The sequence below is a fragment of the Heterodontus francisci genome, chromosome 39 (assembly GCF_036365525.1).
Source record: "Heterodontus francisci isolate sHetFra1 chromosome 39, sHetFra1.hap1, whole genome shotgun sequence".
In the NCBI taxonomy this organism is placed as follows: Eukaryota; Metazoa; Chordata; class Chondrichthyes; order Heterodontiformes; family Heterodontidae; genus Heterodontus; species Heterodontus francisci.
In genome coordinates, this window is record NC_090409.1 from 37,747,058 (window position 1) to 37,762,848 (window position 15,791).

At 49.6% G+C, this 15,791-nt stretch overlaps 1 protein-coding gene across 1 annotated transcript; it reads right to left on the reverse strand.

The window, feature by feature from the left end:
* Positions 1-249: 249 nt before the first annotated feature.
* LOC137352884 (C-X-C chemokine receptor type 3-like) lies at positions 250-8,790 on the reverse strand. The gene is made up of 4 exons (XM_068018734.1): positions 8,639-8,790; positions 7,282-7,390; positions 5,804-6,404; positions 250-371 (listed from the first exon to the last, which is right to left on the reverse strand). The coding sequence occupies exons 1-4, from the start codon at positions 8,788-8,790 to the stop codon at positions 250-252; spliced, it is 984 nt and encodes a 327-aa protein (XP_067874835.1).
* Between the last annotated feature and the right edge of the window lie 7,001 nt (positions 8,791-15,791).

Consider the following 15,791-nt stretch of genomic DNA (forward strand, 5'->3'; position numbering starts at 1 on the left):
ATCCAACTCGTACTGCCTACTTAACATTCACCCCCAACCATATAATCCCAATGATCTAATCTAAACCCTGTGTTAACCTCTATTGTACAAAATGCATTCTCACGATGCAAAGATGTTAACACTAACCTCTGTATAGTTGAGCTAAATTTCATCTTACAGAGGCTGTTTCAACTATGTGCTTGAATATCACCCAGCGTCTAATTATGCACAGATTATGTTCATGATATCACCAAAAACAAGGAAAACCGGTCATATTCCAGCCGGGGATTTACCAGCCGTCGCCAGTCCACAAATTGGCCGGGCGGTCTCCCCGAAGAAAAGCACATTATTGCACTTCAGGTGAACCTCTTTGTGAAGTGCTTCGGGATGTCCTGAGGATGTGAAAGGTTCCATATGAATGCAAATGTATTCATTTCTTTCCAATAACCTCGGTGATGTGCCTATTTACATCAGCTGGGCTTTTAAATGTTGCCTCAGCAGCGGAATAATACTTGAGGTGTTGGCAAATGCCGAGTCGGCATCTTTAACAGGCTGGATCTGCATTACCTACCTTTTAACAGTGACTACATTTCAAAAAGTGCTTCACAGACTGCGAGACGGTTTGGGACATCCTGAGGTCGGGTCAGGCTCTATAGAAATGCAACTCTTTTTCTCCCCATTTGCAACTCCACAGTAAATGGGTTCTTCGACAAATGTCTCCAGCAAAAAAAAACAAGAATATATGAAAGGTAACGATTGAGAAAAGGGAATGGCCAGGGTAGAGGGAGTTACTTCAAAATGGAGGCAATGAGAGACATCATTTAATATGAGACTATTGTGCTGGTTGTGAGACTGCCATTCGCAAAGGAGGACAGAATTCACTTGGGGCCTTTGATTGTGGCTGGGTTATAAATACTGCAGAGAACTCAGAGAGTTCCATTCCGAGGACAGATTGCATATACTCAGCTTGTAATACCCTTGAGTCGAGAAGATTGAAGGCGAAATGAACTGGGCATTTGAAATGCTTCGCCAGAATAGACCAGGAGAAACTGACATAATCAGATTAAATGGTGGAACAGGTTGAGGGGCAGAATGGCCTCATCCCGTTCTTCTTCACATCTTCCGAAGACTAAACTTCCCAGCTCACTCAAGCCATGAATTACAGATGGAAACTGGACAAGGGTTTTCCAAGAGTGGGGTTGGTGCCAAACAACTGGAGGACAGTGCTTGCAAGAGGATGTTAGTCATGTATGAGTAGGGGAGGAGAAGCATTGATGCAGTGTTCATTCAATTGTATCACCATCCTCCAGTATAATTAGACATTCAGTCAAACCTCAACACTGGCAAGGACATGTCTGTCACTGTATATCACTGGGGTGCAGTACTGGTGGGTACAAGTCTGTCACTGTATAACACTGGGGTACAGTACTGGTGGGGACAGGTCTGTCACTATAACACTGGGGTACAGTACTGGTGGGGACAGGTCTGTCACTGTATAACACTGGGGTACAGTACTGGTGGGGCAGGTCTGTCACTATAACACTGGGGTACAGTACTGGTGGGGACAGGTCTGTCACTGTATAACACTGGGGTACAGTACTGGTGGGGACAGGTCTGTCACTGTATAACACTGGGGTACAGTACTGGTGGGGACAGGTCTGTCACTGTATAACACTGGGATGCAGTACTGGTGGGGACAGGTCTGTCACTGTATAACACTGGGGTACAGTACTGTTGGGGACAGGTCTGTCACTGTATAACACTGGGGTACAGTACTGGTGGGGACAGGTCTGTCACTGTATAACACTGGGGTACAGTACTGGTGGGGACAGGTCTGTCACTGTATAACACTGGGATGCAGTACTGGTGGGGACAGGTCTGTCATTGTATAACACTGGGGTACAGTACTGGTGGGGACAGGTCTGTCACTGTATAACACTGGGGTACAGTACTGGTGGGGACAGGTCTGTCACTGTATAACACTGGGATGCAGTACTGGTGGGTACAGGTCTGTCATTGTGTAACACTGGGGTACAGTACTGGTGGGGACAGGTCTGTCACTGTATAACACTGGGATGCAGTACTGGTGGGTACAGGTCTGTCACTGTATAACACTGGGGTACAGTACTGGTAGGGACAGGTCTGTCACTGTATAACACTGGGATGCAGTACTGGTGGGTACAGGTCTGTCACTGTATAACACTGGGGTACAGTACTGGTGGGGACAGGTCTGTCACTGTATAACACTGGGATGCAGTACTGGTGGGTACAGGTCTGTCACTGTATAACACTGGGGTACAGTACTGGTGGGTACAGGTCTGTCACTGTATAACACTGGGGTACAGTACTGGTGGGGACAGGTCTGTCACTGTACAACACTGGGGTACAGTACTGGTGGGTACAGGTCTGTCACTGTACAACACTGGGGTACAGTACTGGTGGGAACAGGTCTGTCACTGTACAACACTGGGGTACAGTACTGGTGGGTACAGGTCTGTCACTGTGTAACACTGGGGTACAGTACTGGTGGGTACAGGTCTGTCACTGTATAACACTGGGGTACAGTACTGGTGGGTACAGGTCTGTCACTGTACAACACTGGGGTACAGTACTGGTGGGAACAGGTCTGTCACTGTATAACACTAGGATACAGTACTGGTGGGAACAGGTCTGTCACTGTATAACACTAGGATACAGTACTGGTGGGTACAGGTCTGTCACTGTATAACACTAGGATACAGTACTGGTGGGTACAGGTCTGTCACTGTATAACACTGGGGTGCAGTACTGGTGGGTACAGGTCTGTCATTGTATAACACTGGGGTACAGTACTGGTGGGTACAGGTCTGTCACTGTACAACACTGGGGTACAGTACTGGTGGGAACAGGTCTGTCACTGTACAACACTGGGGTACAGTACTGGTGGGTACAGGTCTGTCACTGTGTAACACTGGGGTACAGTACTGGTGGGTACAGGTCTGTCACTGTATAACACTGGGGTACAGTACTGGTGGGTACAGGTCTGTCACTGTACAACACTGGGGTACAGTACTGGTGGGAACAGGTCTGTCACTGTACAACACTGGGGTACAGTACTGGTGGGTACAGGTCTGTCATTGTATAACACTGGGGTACAGTACTGGTGGGGACAGGTCTGTCACTGTATAACACTGGGTTACAGTACTGGTGGGGACAGGTCTGTCACTGTATAACACTGGGGTACAGTACTGGTGGGGACAGGTCTGTCACTGTATAACGCTGGGGTACAGTACTGGTGGGGACAGGTCTGTCACTGTATAACACTGGGGTACAGTACTGGTGGGGACAGGTGTGTCACTGTATAACACTGGGGTACAGTACTGGTGGGTACAGGTCTGTCATTGTATAACACTGGGGTACAGTACTGGTGGGGACAGGTCTGTCGCTGTATAACACTGGGGTACAGTACTGGTGAGGACAGGTCTGTCACTGTATAACACTGGGGTACAGTACTGGTGGGTACAGGTCTGTCACTGTATAACACTGGGATACAGTACTGGTGGGGACAGGTCTGTCACTGTATAACACTGGGGTACAGTACTGGTGGGGACAGGTCTGTCACTGTATAACACTGGGGTACAGTACTGGTGGGGACAGGTCTGTCACTGTATAACACTGGGGTACAGTACTGGTGGGGACAGGTCTGTCATTGTATAACACTGGGATACAGTACTGGTGAGGACAGGTCTGTCACTGTATAACACTGGGGTACAGTACTGGTGGGGACATGTCTGTCACTGTATAACACTGGGGTACAGTACTGGTGGGGACATGTCTGTCACTGTATAACACTGGGGTACAGTACTGGTGGGTACAGGTCTGTCACTGTATAACACTGGGATACAGTACGTGGTGGGTACAGGTCTGTCACTGTATAACACTGGGATACAGTACGTGGTGGGTACAGGTCTGTCACTGTATAACACTGGGATACAGTACGTGGTGGGTACAGGTCTGTCACTGTATAACACTGGGGTACAGTACTGGTGGGGACATGTCTGTCACTGTATAACACTGGGGTACAGTACTGGTGGGGACATGTCTGTCACTGTATAACACTGGGGTACAGTACTGGTGGGTACAGGTCTGTCACTGTATAACACTGGGGTACAGTACTGGTGGAGACAGGTCTGTCACTGTATAACACTGGGGTACAGTACTGGTGGGGACATGTCTGTCACTGTATAACACTGGGGTACAATACTGGTGGGTACAGGTCTGTCACTGTATAACACTGGGATACAGTACGTGGTGGGTACAGGTCTGTCACTGTATAACACTGGGATACAGTACGTGGTGGGTACAGGTCTGTCACTGTATAACACTGGGATACAGTACGTGGTGGGTACAGGTCTGTCACTGTATAACACTGGGGTACAGTACTGGTGGGGACAGGTCTGTCACTGTATAACACTGGGGTACAGTACTGGTGGGGACAGGTCTGGCACCGTATAACACTGGGATGCAGTACTGGTGGGGACAGGTCTGTCACTGTATAACACTGGGGTACAGTACTGGTGGGGACAGGTCTGTCACTGTATAACACTGGGGTACAGTACTGGTGGGTACAGGTCTGTCACTGTATAACACTGGGATACAGTACTGGTGGGGACAGGTCTGTCACTGTATAACACTGGGATACAGTACGTGGTGGGTACAGGTCTGTCACTGTATAACACTGGGGTACAGTACTGGTGGGGACAGGTCTGTCACTGTATAACACTGGGGTACAGTACTGGTGAGGACAGGTCTGTCACTGTATAACACTGGGGTACAGCACTGGTGGGTACAGGTCTGTCACTGTATAACACTGGGATGCAGTACTGGTGGGTACAGGTCTGTCACTGTATAACACTGGGATACAGTACTGGTGGGGACAGGTCTGTCACTGTATAACACTGGGTACAGTACTGGTGGGTACAGGTCTGTCACTGTATAACACTGGGTACAGTACTGGTGGGTACAGGTCTGTCACTGTATAACACTGGGTGCAGTACGTGGTGGGTACAGGTCTGTCACTGTATAACACTGGGTACAGTACTGGTGGGTACAGGTCTGTCACTGTATAACACTGGGTACAGTACTGGTGGGTACAGGTCTGTCACTGTATAACACTGGGATACAGTACTGGTGGGTACAGGTCTGTCACTGTATAACACTGGGGTACAGTACTGGTGGGGACAGGTCTGTCACTGTATAACACTGGGGTACAGTACTGGTGGGGACAGGTCTGTCACTGTATAACACTGGGGTACAGTACTGGTGGGTACAGGTCTGTCACTGTATAACACTGGGTACAGTACTGGTGGGTACAGGTCTGTCACTGTATAACACTGGGTACAGTACTGGTGGGTACAGGTCTGTCACTGTATAACACTGGGTACAGTACTGGTGGGTACAGGTCTGTCATTGTATAACACTGGGGTACAGTACTGGTGGGTACAGGTCTGTCACTGTATAACACTGGGATACAGTACTGGTGGGGACAGGTCTGTCACTGTATAACACTGAGGTACAGTACTGGTGGGTACAGGTCTGTCACTGTATAACACTGGGATACAGTACTGGTGGGGACAGGTCTGTCACTGTATAACACTGAGGTACAGTACTGGTGGGGACAGGTCTGTCACTGTATAACACTGGGATACAGTACTGGTGGGGACAGGTCTGTCACTGTATAACACTGAGGTACAGTACTGGTGGGTACAGGTCTGTCACTGTATAACACTGGGATACAGTACTGGTGGGGACAGGTCTGTCACTGTATAACACTGGGATACAGTACTGGTGAGGACAGGTCTGTCACTGTATAACACTGGGATACAGTACTGGTGGGTACAGGTGGCCAATAGCAGACAGATGCACCACACCACTGCACAGCTGAGGTACACCCTCCAGGGCCGACGCTTCTTGTACATCTGAACAGCGTGCACGATGGAGAGGTAACGGTCGAAGCTTATGCAGCCCAGGAGGTAGATGCTGCTGTAGAAATTGATATTGTACAAAGCCCCAAACAGCTTACAAGCCACGGTCCCAAAGACCCACCCCCTCGCCTCCTCGACGGCCCAGAAAGGCATGCCACTGGCGAGGAGGATATCAGCCACTGCCAAGTGGAGGATATACGTCTCGGTCACAGCCAGAGTGCGTATGTTCCTCATGAGGACCCCAACCACCATCCCATTGCCAACCAGTCCAAGGAGAAAGATGGCAGAGTAGAAGATGGGCATAAAAACACGGAGGAATCCTTGGCTGAGTACGCCGTCGCAGGGCTGGGTGGCACAGACAATAATGGCATCACACGGGTCGGAGCTGTCATTCTGGTAATCTCCTGAGCCGAAGCTCATGTTTAATGATTGAAGATACTCCATGTCGAATTCCACCACATCCTGAAAGAGAATGAACAGCACATGGAGCGAAAATTACATTCAAAACTGTCTGAAAAGTGCATTGTTGGCCAATCTGCACTTTGTACTGGAAATTCAGAGACATACCGAGACTGGAGCTATATTTATAATAAAATAAAACCACAAGGTAGGGGCAAGCACAGAATTCAATTAATTTTTTCCTGTGTTTAAACACCTATATTCAGTCCTTTTAATTCACTTTGGAGGGCTGATTGTGTGAGCACACAGTGGGAAGTTCAAACGATACAAATCTTCCCGGGTGGACTAAAAATGACTTCTTTGACTATTAGTGCGATCTGTGGGTCCAAGCACAGCGTGTCTGGCTCCAGGTCAGGAGACTCGCCTGACACTCGCAGCTACTGAGGAAGCGAGAGTAACTCACCTCCTGACTCCCCAAAGCCTGTCCACCATCTACAAGGCACAAGTCAGGAGTGTGATGGAATATTCTCCACTTGCCTGGATGGGTGCAGCTCCAACAACACTCAAGAAGCTCGACACCATCCAGGACAAAGCAGCCTGCTTGATTGGCACCCCATCTACAAACATTCACTCCCTCCACCACTGACGCACAGTGGCAGCAGTGTGTACCATCTACAAGATGCACTCCAGCACCTCACCAAGGCTCCTGAGACAGCACCTTCCAAACCCACAACCTCTACCAACTAGAAGGACAAGGGCAGCAGATGCATGGGAACACCACCAGCTGCAAGTTCCCCTCCAAGTCACACACCATCCTGACTTGGAACTATATCGCCGTTCCTTCACTGTCACTGGGTCAAAATCCTGGAACTCCCTTCCTAACAGCACTGTGGGTGTACCTACCCCACATGGACTGCAGCGGTTCAAGAAGGCAGCTCACCACCACCTTCTCAAGGGCAATTAGGGATGGGCAATAAATGCTGGCCTGGCCAGTGAGGCCCATGTCCCACGGATGAATTAAAAACACTCTGCTGAGAGAAGGAAAACTGCTGTGGACAAAAAATCACATTAATGACCAGCAAACTCCTCCGCACTCTCTCCTGCAGAGACCATTGGACCTGCCTCACAGGTTCAGTTGAATTTTTTGCACCAGCTGTGTCCTTTGAGAGAGGCGGATACCATGGGAGGAAATTATGGGATGTGGGGCCTTCTAAATCCTCATACCGCTTAGCGGAATTCTGTTCCTGTTCGAACGTAGAGACTTGGGAGTCTCAAAAAACCCTGCGGAATGTAGGCTGAGGGAGTGGAGGCTGATGGGTGGGGATTCAGAGGGGTGGGGAGACTGAGGAGTGGGGAGACTGAGAGAGAGGAGACTGAGGCAGGGGGACTGAAGGAGGGGGAGTCTGAGGGAGGGGGAGTTTGAGTGAGGGGACACTGTGGGAGGGAGGGGAAGGGATGGGGCGACTGAGGGAGGGGAGACTGAGGGAGGGGAGACTGAGGGAGGGGGAGCTTGAGGGAGGAGACATTGTGGGAGGGAGAGGAAGGGATGGGGCTACTGAGGGAGGGGAGACTGAGGGAGGGGAGACTGAGGGAGAGGGAGTTTGAGGGAGAAGACACTGTGGGAGGGGGAGTCTGAGGGAGGGGGAGACAGGGGGAGACTGGGGGAGGGGGAGATTGGGGGAGGGGGAGACTGGGGGAGGGCAGGTTGAGGGTGAGGAGTACCCCAGTTTGGAGGGGAATCCTCCCTCGTGTCCTGGGGCCAATATTTAACCCTCAATCAACATTGGTGTTGGTGGGATCTTGCTGTGCGCTAATTGGCTGCAGCATTTCCTGCATTACAACAGTGACCACACGTCAAAAATGTTGTATCATTGTTTGTGAAACATCCTGAGACATCCTGAGGTGGTGACAGGCGCTAGAGAAATGCATGCCGTCTTTCCCTGATGAAGTTTTGGAGTAGGTTTTGTGGATGAGGAGGAGTGGAAGGTAGTTCTGAACTGCGGGTCAGTCTACTTTATGAAAATGAAACAGTCAGTTATGTTTCTGCCAGTCAGTGACTGCCGAATTCACACCTTGCGATAAAGACTGCAAACTGGCTTTCGGAACAACTCAGTTTCCTGTCTCAAATTGAAGTTAAAGTTTGTTTCGTGATTTAGATGAATAGATGCCTGCTGTCACTCGGCCTAACAGTCAGCAGGGGGGGTTTGGCGGTGGTGTTCAGAGGGTCTCATTGTCACCGGGTTAGGGGAGGGGGCAAATGCCACCCCATCCTCCCCAGATCCTGCCACTCTCCTTGCCACTTATGCTTCAGGAGAAGAAGGGCGCACGAGCCAACATTGGGTTGAGGATAGTCCCTGGGGTTAGGCGTGAAGACCCCCTTGGTCAAATAACTCGCACGCACCAACTGTCCAAGTGGGCACAGGTGGAGAATGTCCTGGGTGACGAACATTTTTATTTATTCGTTCATGGGATGTGGGCATCGCTGGCCAGGCCAGCATTTATTGCCCATCCCTAATTGCCCTTGAGAAGGTGGTAGTGAGCTGCCTTCTTGAACCGCTGCAGTCCATGTGGGGTAGGTACACCCACAGTGCTGTTAGGAAGGGAGTTCAAGGATTTTGACCCAGTGACAGTGAAGGAACGGTGATATAGTTCCAAGTCAGGATGGTGTGTGACTTGGAGGGGAACTTGCAGGTAGTGGTGTTCCCATGCATCTGCTGCCCTTGTCCTTCTAGTTGGTAGAGGTTGTGGGTTTGGAAGGTGCTGTCTCAGGAGCCTTGGTGAGGTGCTGGAGTGCATCTTGTAGATGGTACACACTGCTGCCACTGTGCGTTGGTGATGGAGGGAGTGAATGTTTGTAGATGGGGTGCCAATCAAGCAGGCTGCTTTGTCCTGGATGGTGTCGAGCTTCTTGAGTGTTGTTGGAGCTGCACCCATCCAGGCAAGTGGAGAGTATTCCATCACACTCCTGACTTGTGCCTTGTAGATGGTGGACAGGCTTTGGGGAGTCAGGAGGTGAGTTACTCGCTACAGGATTCCTAGCCTCTGACCTGCTCTTGTAGCCACGGTATTTATATGGCTACTCCAGTTCAGTTTCTGGTCAATGGTAACCCCCAGGATGTTGATAGTGGGGGATTCAGCGATGGTAATGCCATTGAATGTCAAGGGGAGATGGTTAGATTCTCTCTTATTGGAGATGGTCATTGCCGGGCACTTGTGTGGCACGAATGTTAATTACCAGTTATATCGTTGGCACGGAATTGAAACAAATTTTGGTAACAGGAAGTATGAGTTACTCCTGAGGGAGTGCTGCACTGCCGGAGGGTCAGTCCTGAGGGAGTGCTGCACTGTTGGAGGGTCAGTACTGAGGGAGTGCTGCACTGCCGGAGGGTCAGTCCTGAGGGAGTGCTGCACTGCCGGAGGGTCAGTCCTGAGGGAGTGCTGCACTGCCGGAGGGTCAGTCCTGAGGGGGTGCTGCACTGCCGGAGGGTCAGTCCTGAGGGGGTGCTGCACTGTCGGAGGGTCAGTCCTGAGGGGGTGCTGCACTGCCGGAGGGTCAGTACTGAGGGAGTGCTGCACTGCCGGAGGGTCAGTCCTGAGGGGGTGCTGCACTTTCGGAGGGTCAGTACTGAGGGAGTGCTGCACTGTCGGAGGGTCAGCACGGAGGGAGTGCCGCACTGTCGGAGGGTCAGTACCGAGGGAGTGCTGCACTGTTGGAGGTGCCGTCTTTCAGATGAGACATTGAACCGAGGCCCCCGTCTGCCCTCTCAGGTGGGTGTAAAAGATCCCACGGCCACTATTTGGAAGAAGAGCAGGGGGGGAGTTCTCCCCGGTGTCCTGGGGACAATATTTAACCCTCAACCAACGTCACAAAAATAAATGATCTGGATCATTATCACATTGCTGTTTGTGGGATCTTGCTGTGTGCAATTTAGCAGCTGCATTTCCTGCTTTGGGACCTCCTGAGGTGGTGAAAGGCACTAGAGAAATGTAACTCTGTCTTTATTTATTGTAGAATATCTTGAGGTGCCCCTTAGGAGTGAAAATCAAATTAAGCTTTAGGCCCCGAGTCACATCAGGAGATATCAGGGACCGGTGACCAAAACTCGATCAAAGAGGTCGGATTTTAAGGAACGTCTTAAAGTAGGAGAGAGAGAGGAGGAGAGGTTTAGGGAGGGAATCCCAGGCAGCTGAAGGCACGGCCGCCAATGGTGGAGCGATGGGAATCGGGGGATGGGCAAGAGGGCGGAATTGGAGGAGCGCAGAGATCTCGGAGGGTTGTAGGGGCTGGAGGAGGTTACAGAGATAGGGAGGGTTGTAGGGGCTGGAGGAGGTTACAGAGATAGGGAGGGTTGTAGGGGCTGGAGGAGGTTACAGAGATCGGGAGGGTTGTAGGGGCTGGAGGAGGTTACAGAGATAGGAAGGGTTGTAGGGGCTGAGGAGGTTACAGAGATTGGGAGGGTTGTCGGGTCTGGAGGAGGTTACAGAGATAGGGAGGGTTGTAAATGCTGAGGAGGTTACAGAGATAGGGAGGGTTGTCGGGTCTGGAGGAGGTTACAGAGATAGGGAGGGTTGTAGGTGCTGAGGAGGTTACAGAGATAGGGAGGGTTGTAGGTGCTGAGGAGGTTACAGAGATAGGGAGGGTTGTAGGTGCTGAGGAGGTTACAGAGATAGGGAGGGTCGTAGGTGCTGAGGAGGTTACAGAGATAGGGAGGGTCGTAGGTGCTGAGGAGGTTACAGAGATAGGGAGGGTCGTAGGTGCTGAGGAGGTTACAGAGATAGGGAGGGTTGTAGGGGTTGGAGGAGGTTACAGAGATAGGGAGGGTTGTAGGTGCTGAGGAGGTTACAGAGATAGGGAGGGTTGTAGGTGATGAGGAGGTCACAGAGATAGGGAGGGTTGTAGGTGCTGAGGAGGTTACAGAGATAGGGAGGGTTGTAGGTGCTGAGGAGGTTACAGAGATAGGGAGGGTTGTAGGTGTTGAGGAGGTTACAGAGATAGGGAGGGTTGTAGGTGCTGAGGAGGTTACAGAGATAGGGAGGGTTGTAGGTGCTGAGGAGGTTACAGAGATAGGGAGGGTTGTCGGTGCTGAGGAGGTTACAAAGATAGGGAGGGTTGTAGGTGCTGAGGACGTTACAGAGATAGGGAGGGTTGTAGGTGCTGAGGAGGTTACAGAGATAGGGAGGGTCGTAGGTGCTGAGGAGGTTACAGAGATAGGGAGGGTCGTAGGTGCTGAGGAGGTTACAGAGATAGGGAGGGTTGTAGGTGCTGAGGAGGTTACAGAGATAGGGAGGGTTGTAGGTGCTGAGGAGGTTACAGAGATAGGGAGGGTTGTAGGGGTTGGAGGAGGTTACAGAGATAGGGAGGGTTGTAGGTGCTGAGGAGGTTACAGAGATAGGGAGGGTTGTAGGTGATGAGGAGGTCACAGAGATAGGGAGGGTTGTAGGTGCTGAGGAGGTTACAGAGATAGGGAGGGTTGTAGGTGCTGAGGAGGTTACAGAGATAGGGAGGGTTGTAGGTGTTGAGGAGGTTACAGAGATAGGGAGGGTTGTAGGTGCTGAGGAGGTTACAGAGATAGGGAGGGTTGTAGGTGCTGAGGAGGTTACAGAGATAGGGAGGGTTGTAGGTGCTGAGGAGGTTACAAAGATAGGGAGGGTTGTAGGTGCTGAGGACGTTACAGAGATAGGGAGGGTTGTAGGTGCTGAGGAGGTTACAGAGATAGGGAGGGTTGTAGGTGCTGAGGAGGTTACAGAGATAGGGAGGGTTGTAGGTGCTGAGGAGGTTCCAGAGATAGGGAGGTTGTAGGTGCTGAGGAGGTTACAGAGATAAGGAGGGTTGTAGGGGCTGGTGGAGGTTACAGAGATAGGGAGGGTTGTAGGTGCTGAGGACGTTACAGAGATAGGGAGGGTTGTCGGGGCTGAGGAGGTTACAGAGATAGGGAGGGTTGTAGGTGCTGAGGAGGTTACAGAGATAGGGAGGGTTGTAGGTGCTGAGGAGGTTACAGAGATAGGGAGGGTTGTAGGTGCTGAGGAGGTTACAGAGATAGGGAGGGTTGTAGGTGCTGAGGAGGTTACAGAGATAGGGAGGGTTGTAGGTGCTGAGGAGGTTACAGAGATAGGGAGGGTTGTAGGTGCTGAGGAGGTTACAGAGATAGGGAGGGTTGTAGGTGCTGAGGACGTTACAGAGATAGGGAGGGTTGTAGGTGCTGAGGAAGTTACAGAGATAGGGAACCTCATTGCCTTGAACTCACGCCTTGTTGCATAATCTCTGATTATAATCCATTCCTTGCCCTTCAATCTGTGAATCTACTCCTGTTTCTCCCTCAATAACTCAATCAGAGTCACTTTTTACTTCATCGTATCTTCACATATTTTTGAGCTGAGTGGATTCTGCAATATTGAACAATTTGAGGGGAGAGTGAAAGAGGAAGGAGGTTTTGAAAATAACACTAACTTCCTTATCGATGTGAAAAAGGTGAAGCCAGAACAGCAGCTGCAGGACTTCAGACTTTCGTCGAGAAATTAGGGCTCACACAAGTAGTCGAAGAATGAAATGCATGTTGGGTAAAATTTATACATCTGATATTTTAAACCAAGTGCAAAACTGATCAGACCGAAAGGATTGACACTGCTGATAAATTGCTGCTCAGAGTGAACTTCTCAAAAATATTAAACCATTGTTAACAATGATTACCAAACCCATCCCCCAGTCCTCTAACTCTCCCATTGAAGACCATCCCTCTAGTCCCCTAACTCTCCCATCGAAGACCATCCCTCTAGTCCTCTAACTCTCCCATCGAAGACCATCCCTCTAGTCCCCTAACTCTCCCATCGAAGACCATCCCTCTAGTCCTCTAACTCTCCCATCGAAGACCATCCCTCTAGTCCCCTAACTCTCCCATCGAAGACCATCCCTCTAGTCCTGTAACTCTCCCATCGAAGACTATCCCTCTCTTACCCTAATTTTCAGTGTTCAACTCCCACTCCAGAGACTGGAGCACAAAAATCCAGGACGACGCTCTCAGTGTCCGCTCTGAGGGAGGGCCGCACTGTCGGCAGCTCAGCACAGAGGGAGGGCCGCACTGTCGGAGTGGCCGTCTTTCGGCTGAGACATTAAGGGAGACCGGAGACACAGGCAGCGAGAGACGAGCACGGCGTGAGCGAGGGAGGAACACAGCGGGTGCAGCAGGAGCGGAGCAGGGAAAAATCAGAAAGTAACGACAGAGTCACGACACAATCAACAGCGAGAGCAGGGAAACCGAGAGCTGCTGGAGTGAGTATACATGTCAGATTTTCATTGAATTGAATTTAAATCAAACAGAGCATCAAACATCACAGGCAAGCAGGGAAGTGATTGGTTTGGGAAGAAGCTACCGGTTTGGTGAGTATCTGATAGGATTAGAATGGACCTTAATTGTTTAATGTGTAAAATAGTAAAGGAACTAGTGGTAAGCTTAATAAAATATATAAAAGGAAAATAAAATAAATAATTGAATAAAATAATTAAGTAGTTAATTTAAAACATGTTAAGGATGGCAGGACAGGTGATGTGTCACGGCTGCAACATGTGGGAACTCCTGGATGCCAGTGTGATCCAGGGCAAACACGTCCGCAGTAAGTGTTTGCGGCTCGAAGAGCTTCGGCTCAGAGTCATTGAACTGGAGTCCGAGCTGCAGACACTGCGACACATCAGGGAGGGGGAAAGTTACCTGGACATTTTGTCCCAGGAGGCGGCCACACCCCTGAGGATAGTGTCTTCTGATTTGGTACTGAACAAATTGTTGGAGCTGCGGGCTGACAAGCTCCCGAGTCCTGATGGACTTCATCCAAGGGTCTTAAAAGAAGTGGCGAGTGAGACAGTTGATGCGTTGGTTTTAATTTTCCAAAATTCCCTAGATTCGGGGAAGGTTCCATTCGATTGGAAAATAGCGAATGTAACTCTGTTATTCAAAAAGGGAGACAGAAAGCAGGAAACTACAGGCCAGTTAGCTTAACATCTGTCTTAGGGAAAATGTTAGAAGCTTTTATTAAAGACATTATAACAGGGCATTGAGAAAAATTCAAGGTAATCAGGAAGAGTCAACATGGTTTTGTGAAAGGGAAATCATGTTTAACCAATTTATTGGAGTTCTTTGAGGGGGTTACATATGATTAGATTAGAGATACAGCACTGAAACAGGCCCTTCGGCCCACCGAGTCTGTGCCGAACATCAACCACCCATTTATACTAATCCTACACTAATCCCATATTCCTACCAAACATCCCCACCTGTCCCTATATTTCCCTACCACCTACCTATACTAGGGGCAATTTATAATGGCCAATTTACCTATCAACCTGCAAGTCTTTTGGCTTGTGGGAGGAAACCGGAGCACCCGGAGAAAACCCACGCAGACACAGGGAGAACTTGCAAACTCCACACAGTACCCGGAATCGAACCCGGGTCCCTGGAGCTGTGAGGCTGCGGTGCTAACCACTGCGCCACTGTAGATAAAGGGGAACTGGTGGATTTATTGTACTTAGATTTCCAGAAAGCATTTGATAAGGTGCCACATAAAAGGTTATTGCAGAAAATAAAAGCTCATGGTGTCGGGGGTAACATATTGGCATGGATAGAAGATTGGCTAGCTAACAGGAAACAGAGAGTAGGCATAAATGTGTCATTTTCTGGTTGGCAAGATGTAATGAGTAGTGTGACACAGGGATCAGTGCTGAGGCCTCAACATTTTACAATTTATGTAAATGACTTAGATGAAGGGACCGAAGTTATGGTTACTACATTTGTTGATGATACAAAGATAGGTAGGAAAATAACTTGTGAAGAGGACATGAGGGGGCTACAAAGGGATATAGATAGGCTAAGTGAATGGGAACGACCTGGCAAATGGAGTATAATGTGGCAGGAAGATTGAAAAAGAAGCATATTATCTAAATGTTGAGAGATTGCAGAGCTCTGAGATGCAGAGGGATCTGGGTGTCCTAGTGCATGAATTGCAAAAGGTTAGTATGCTGGTACAGCACGTAATTAGGAAAGCTAATAGAATGTTATCATTTATCACGAGGGGAATTCAATACAAAAGTAGGGAGGTTATGCTTCAGTTATACAGGACATTGTTGAGGCCACATCTGGAGCACTGTGTACAGTACTGGTCTCCTTATTTAAGGAAGGATGTAAATTAGTTGGAGGCAGTACAGAGAAGGTTTACTAGACTAATACCTGGAATGGACGGGCTGTCTTATGAGGAAAGATTGGACAGGCTAGGCTTGTATCTGCTGAAGTTTAGAAGAGTAAGAGGCGACTTGATTGAAACATATAAGATCCTGAGGGGTCTTGACAGGGTGGCTGTGGAAAGGATGTTTCCCCTTGTGGGAGAATCTAGAACTAGGGGTCACTGTTTAAAAATAAGGGGTCACCCATTTAAGACAGAGATGAGGAGAAATTTAATCTCTCAGAG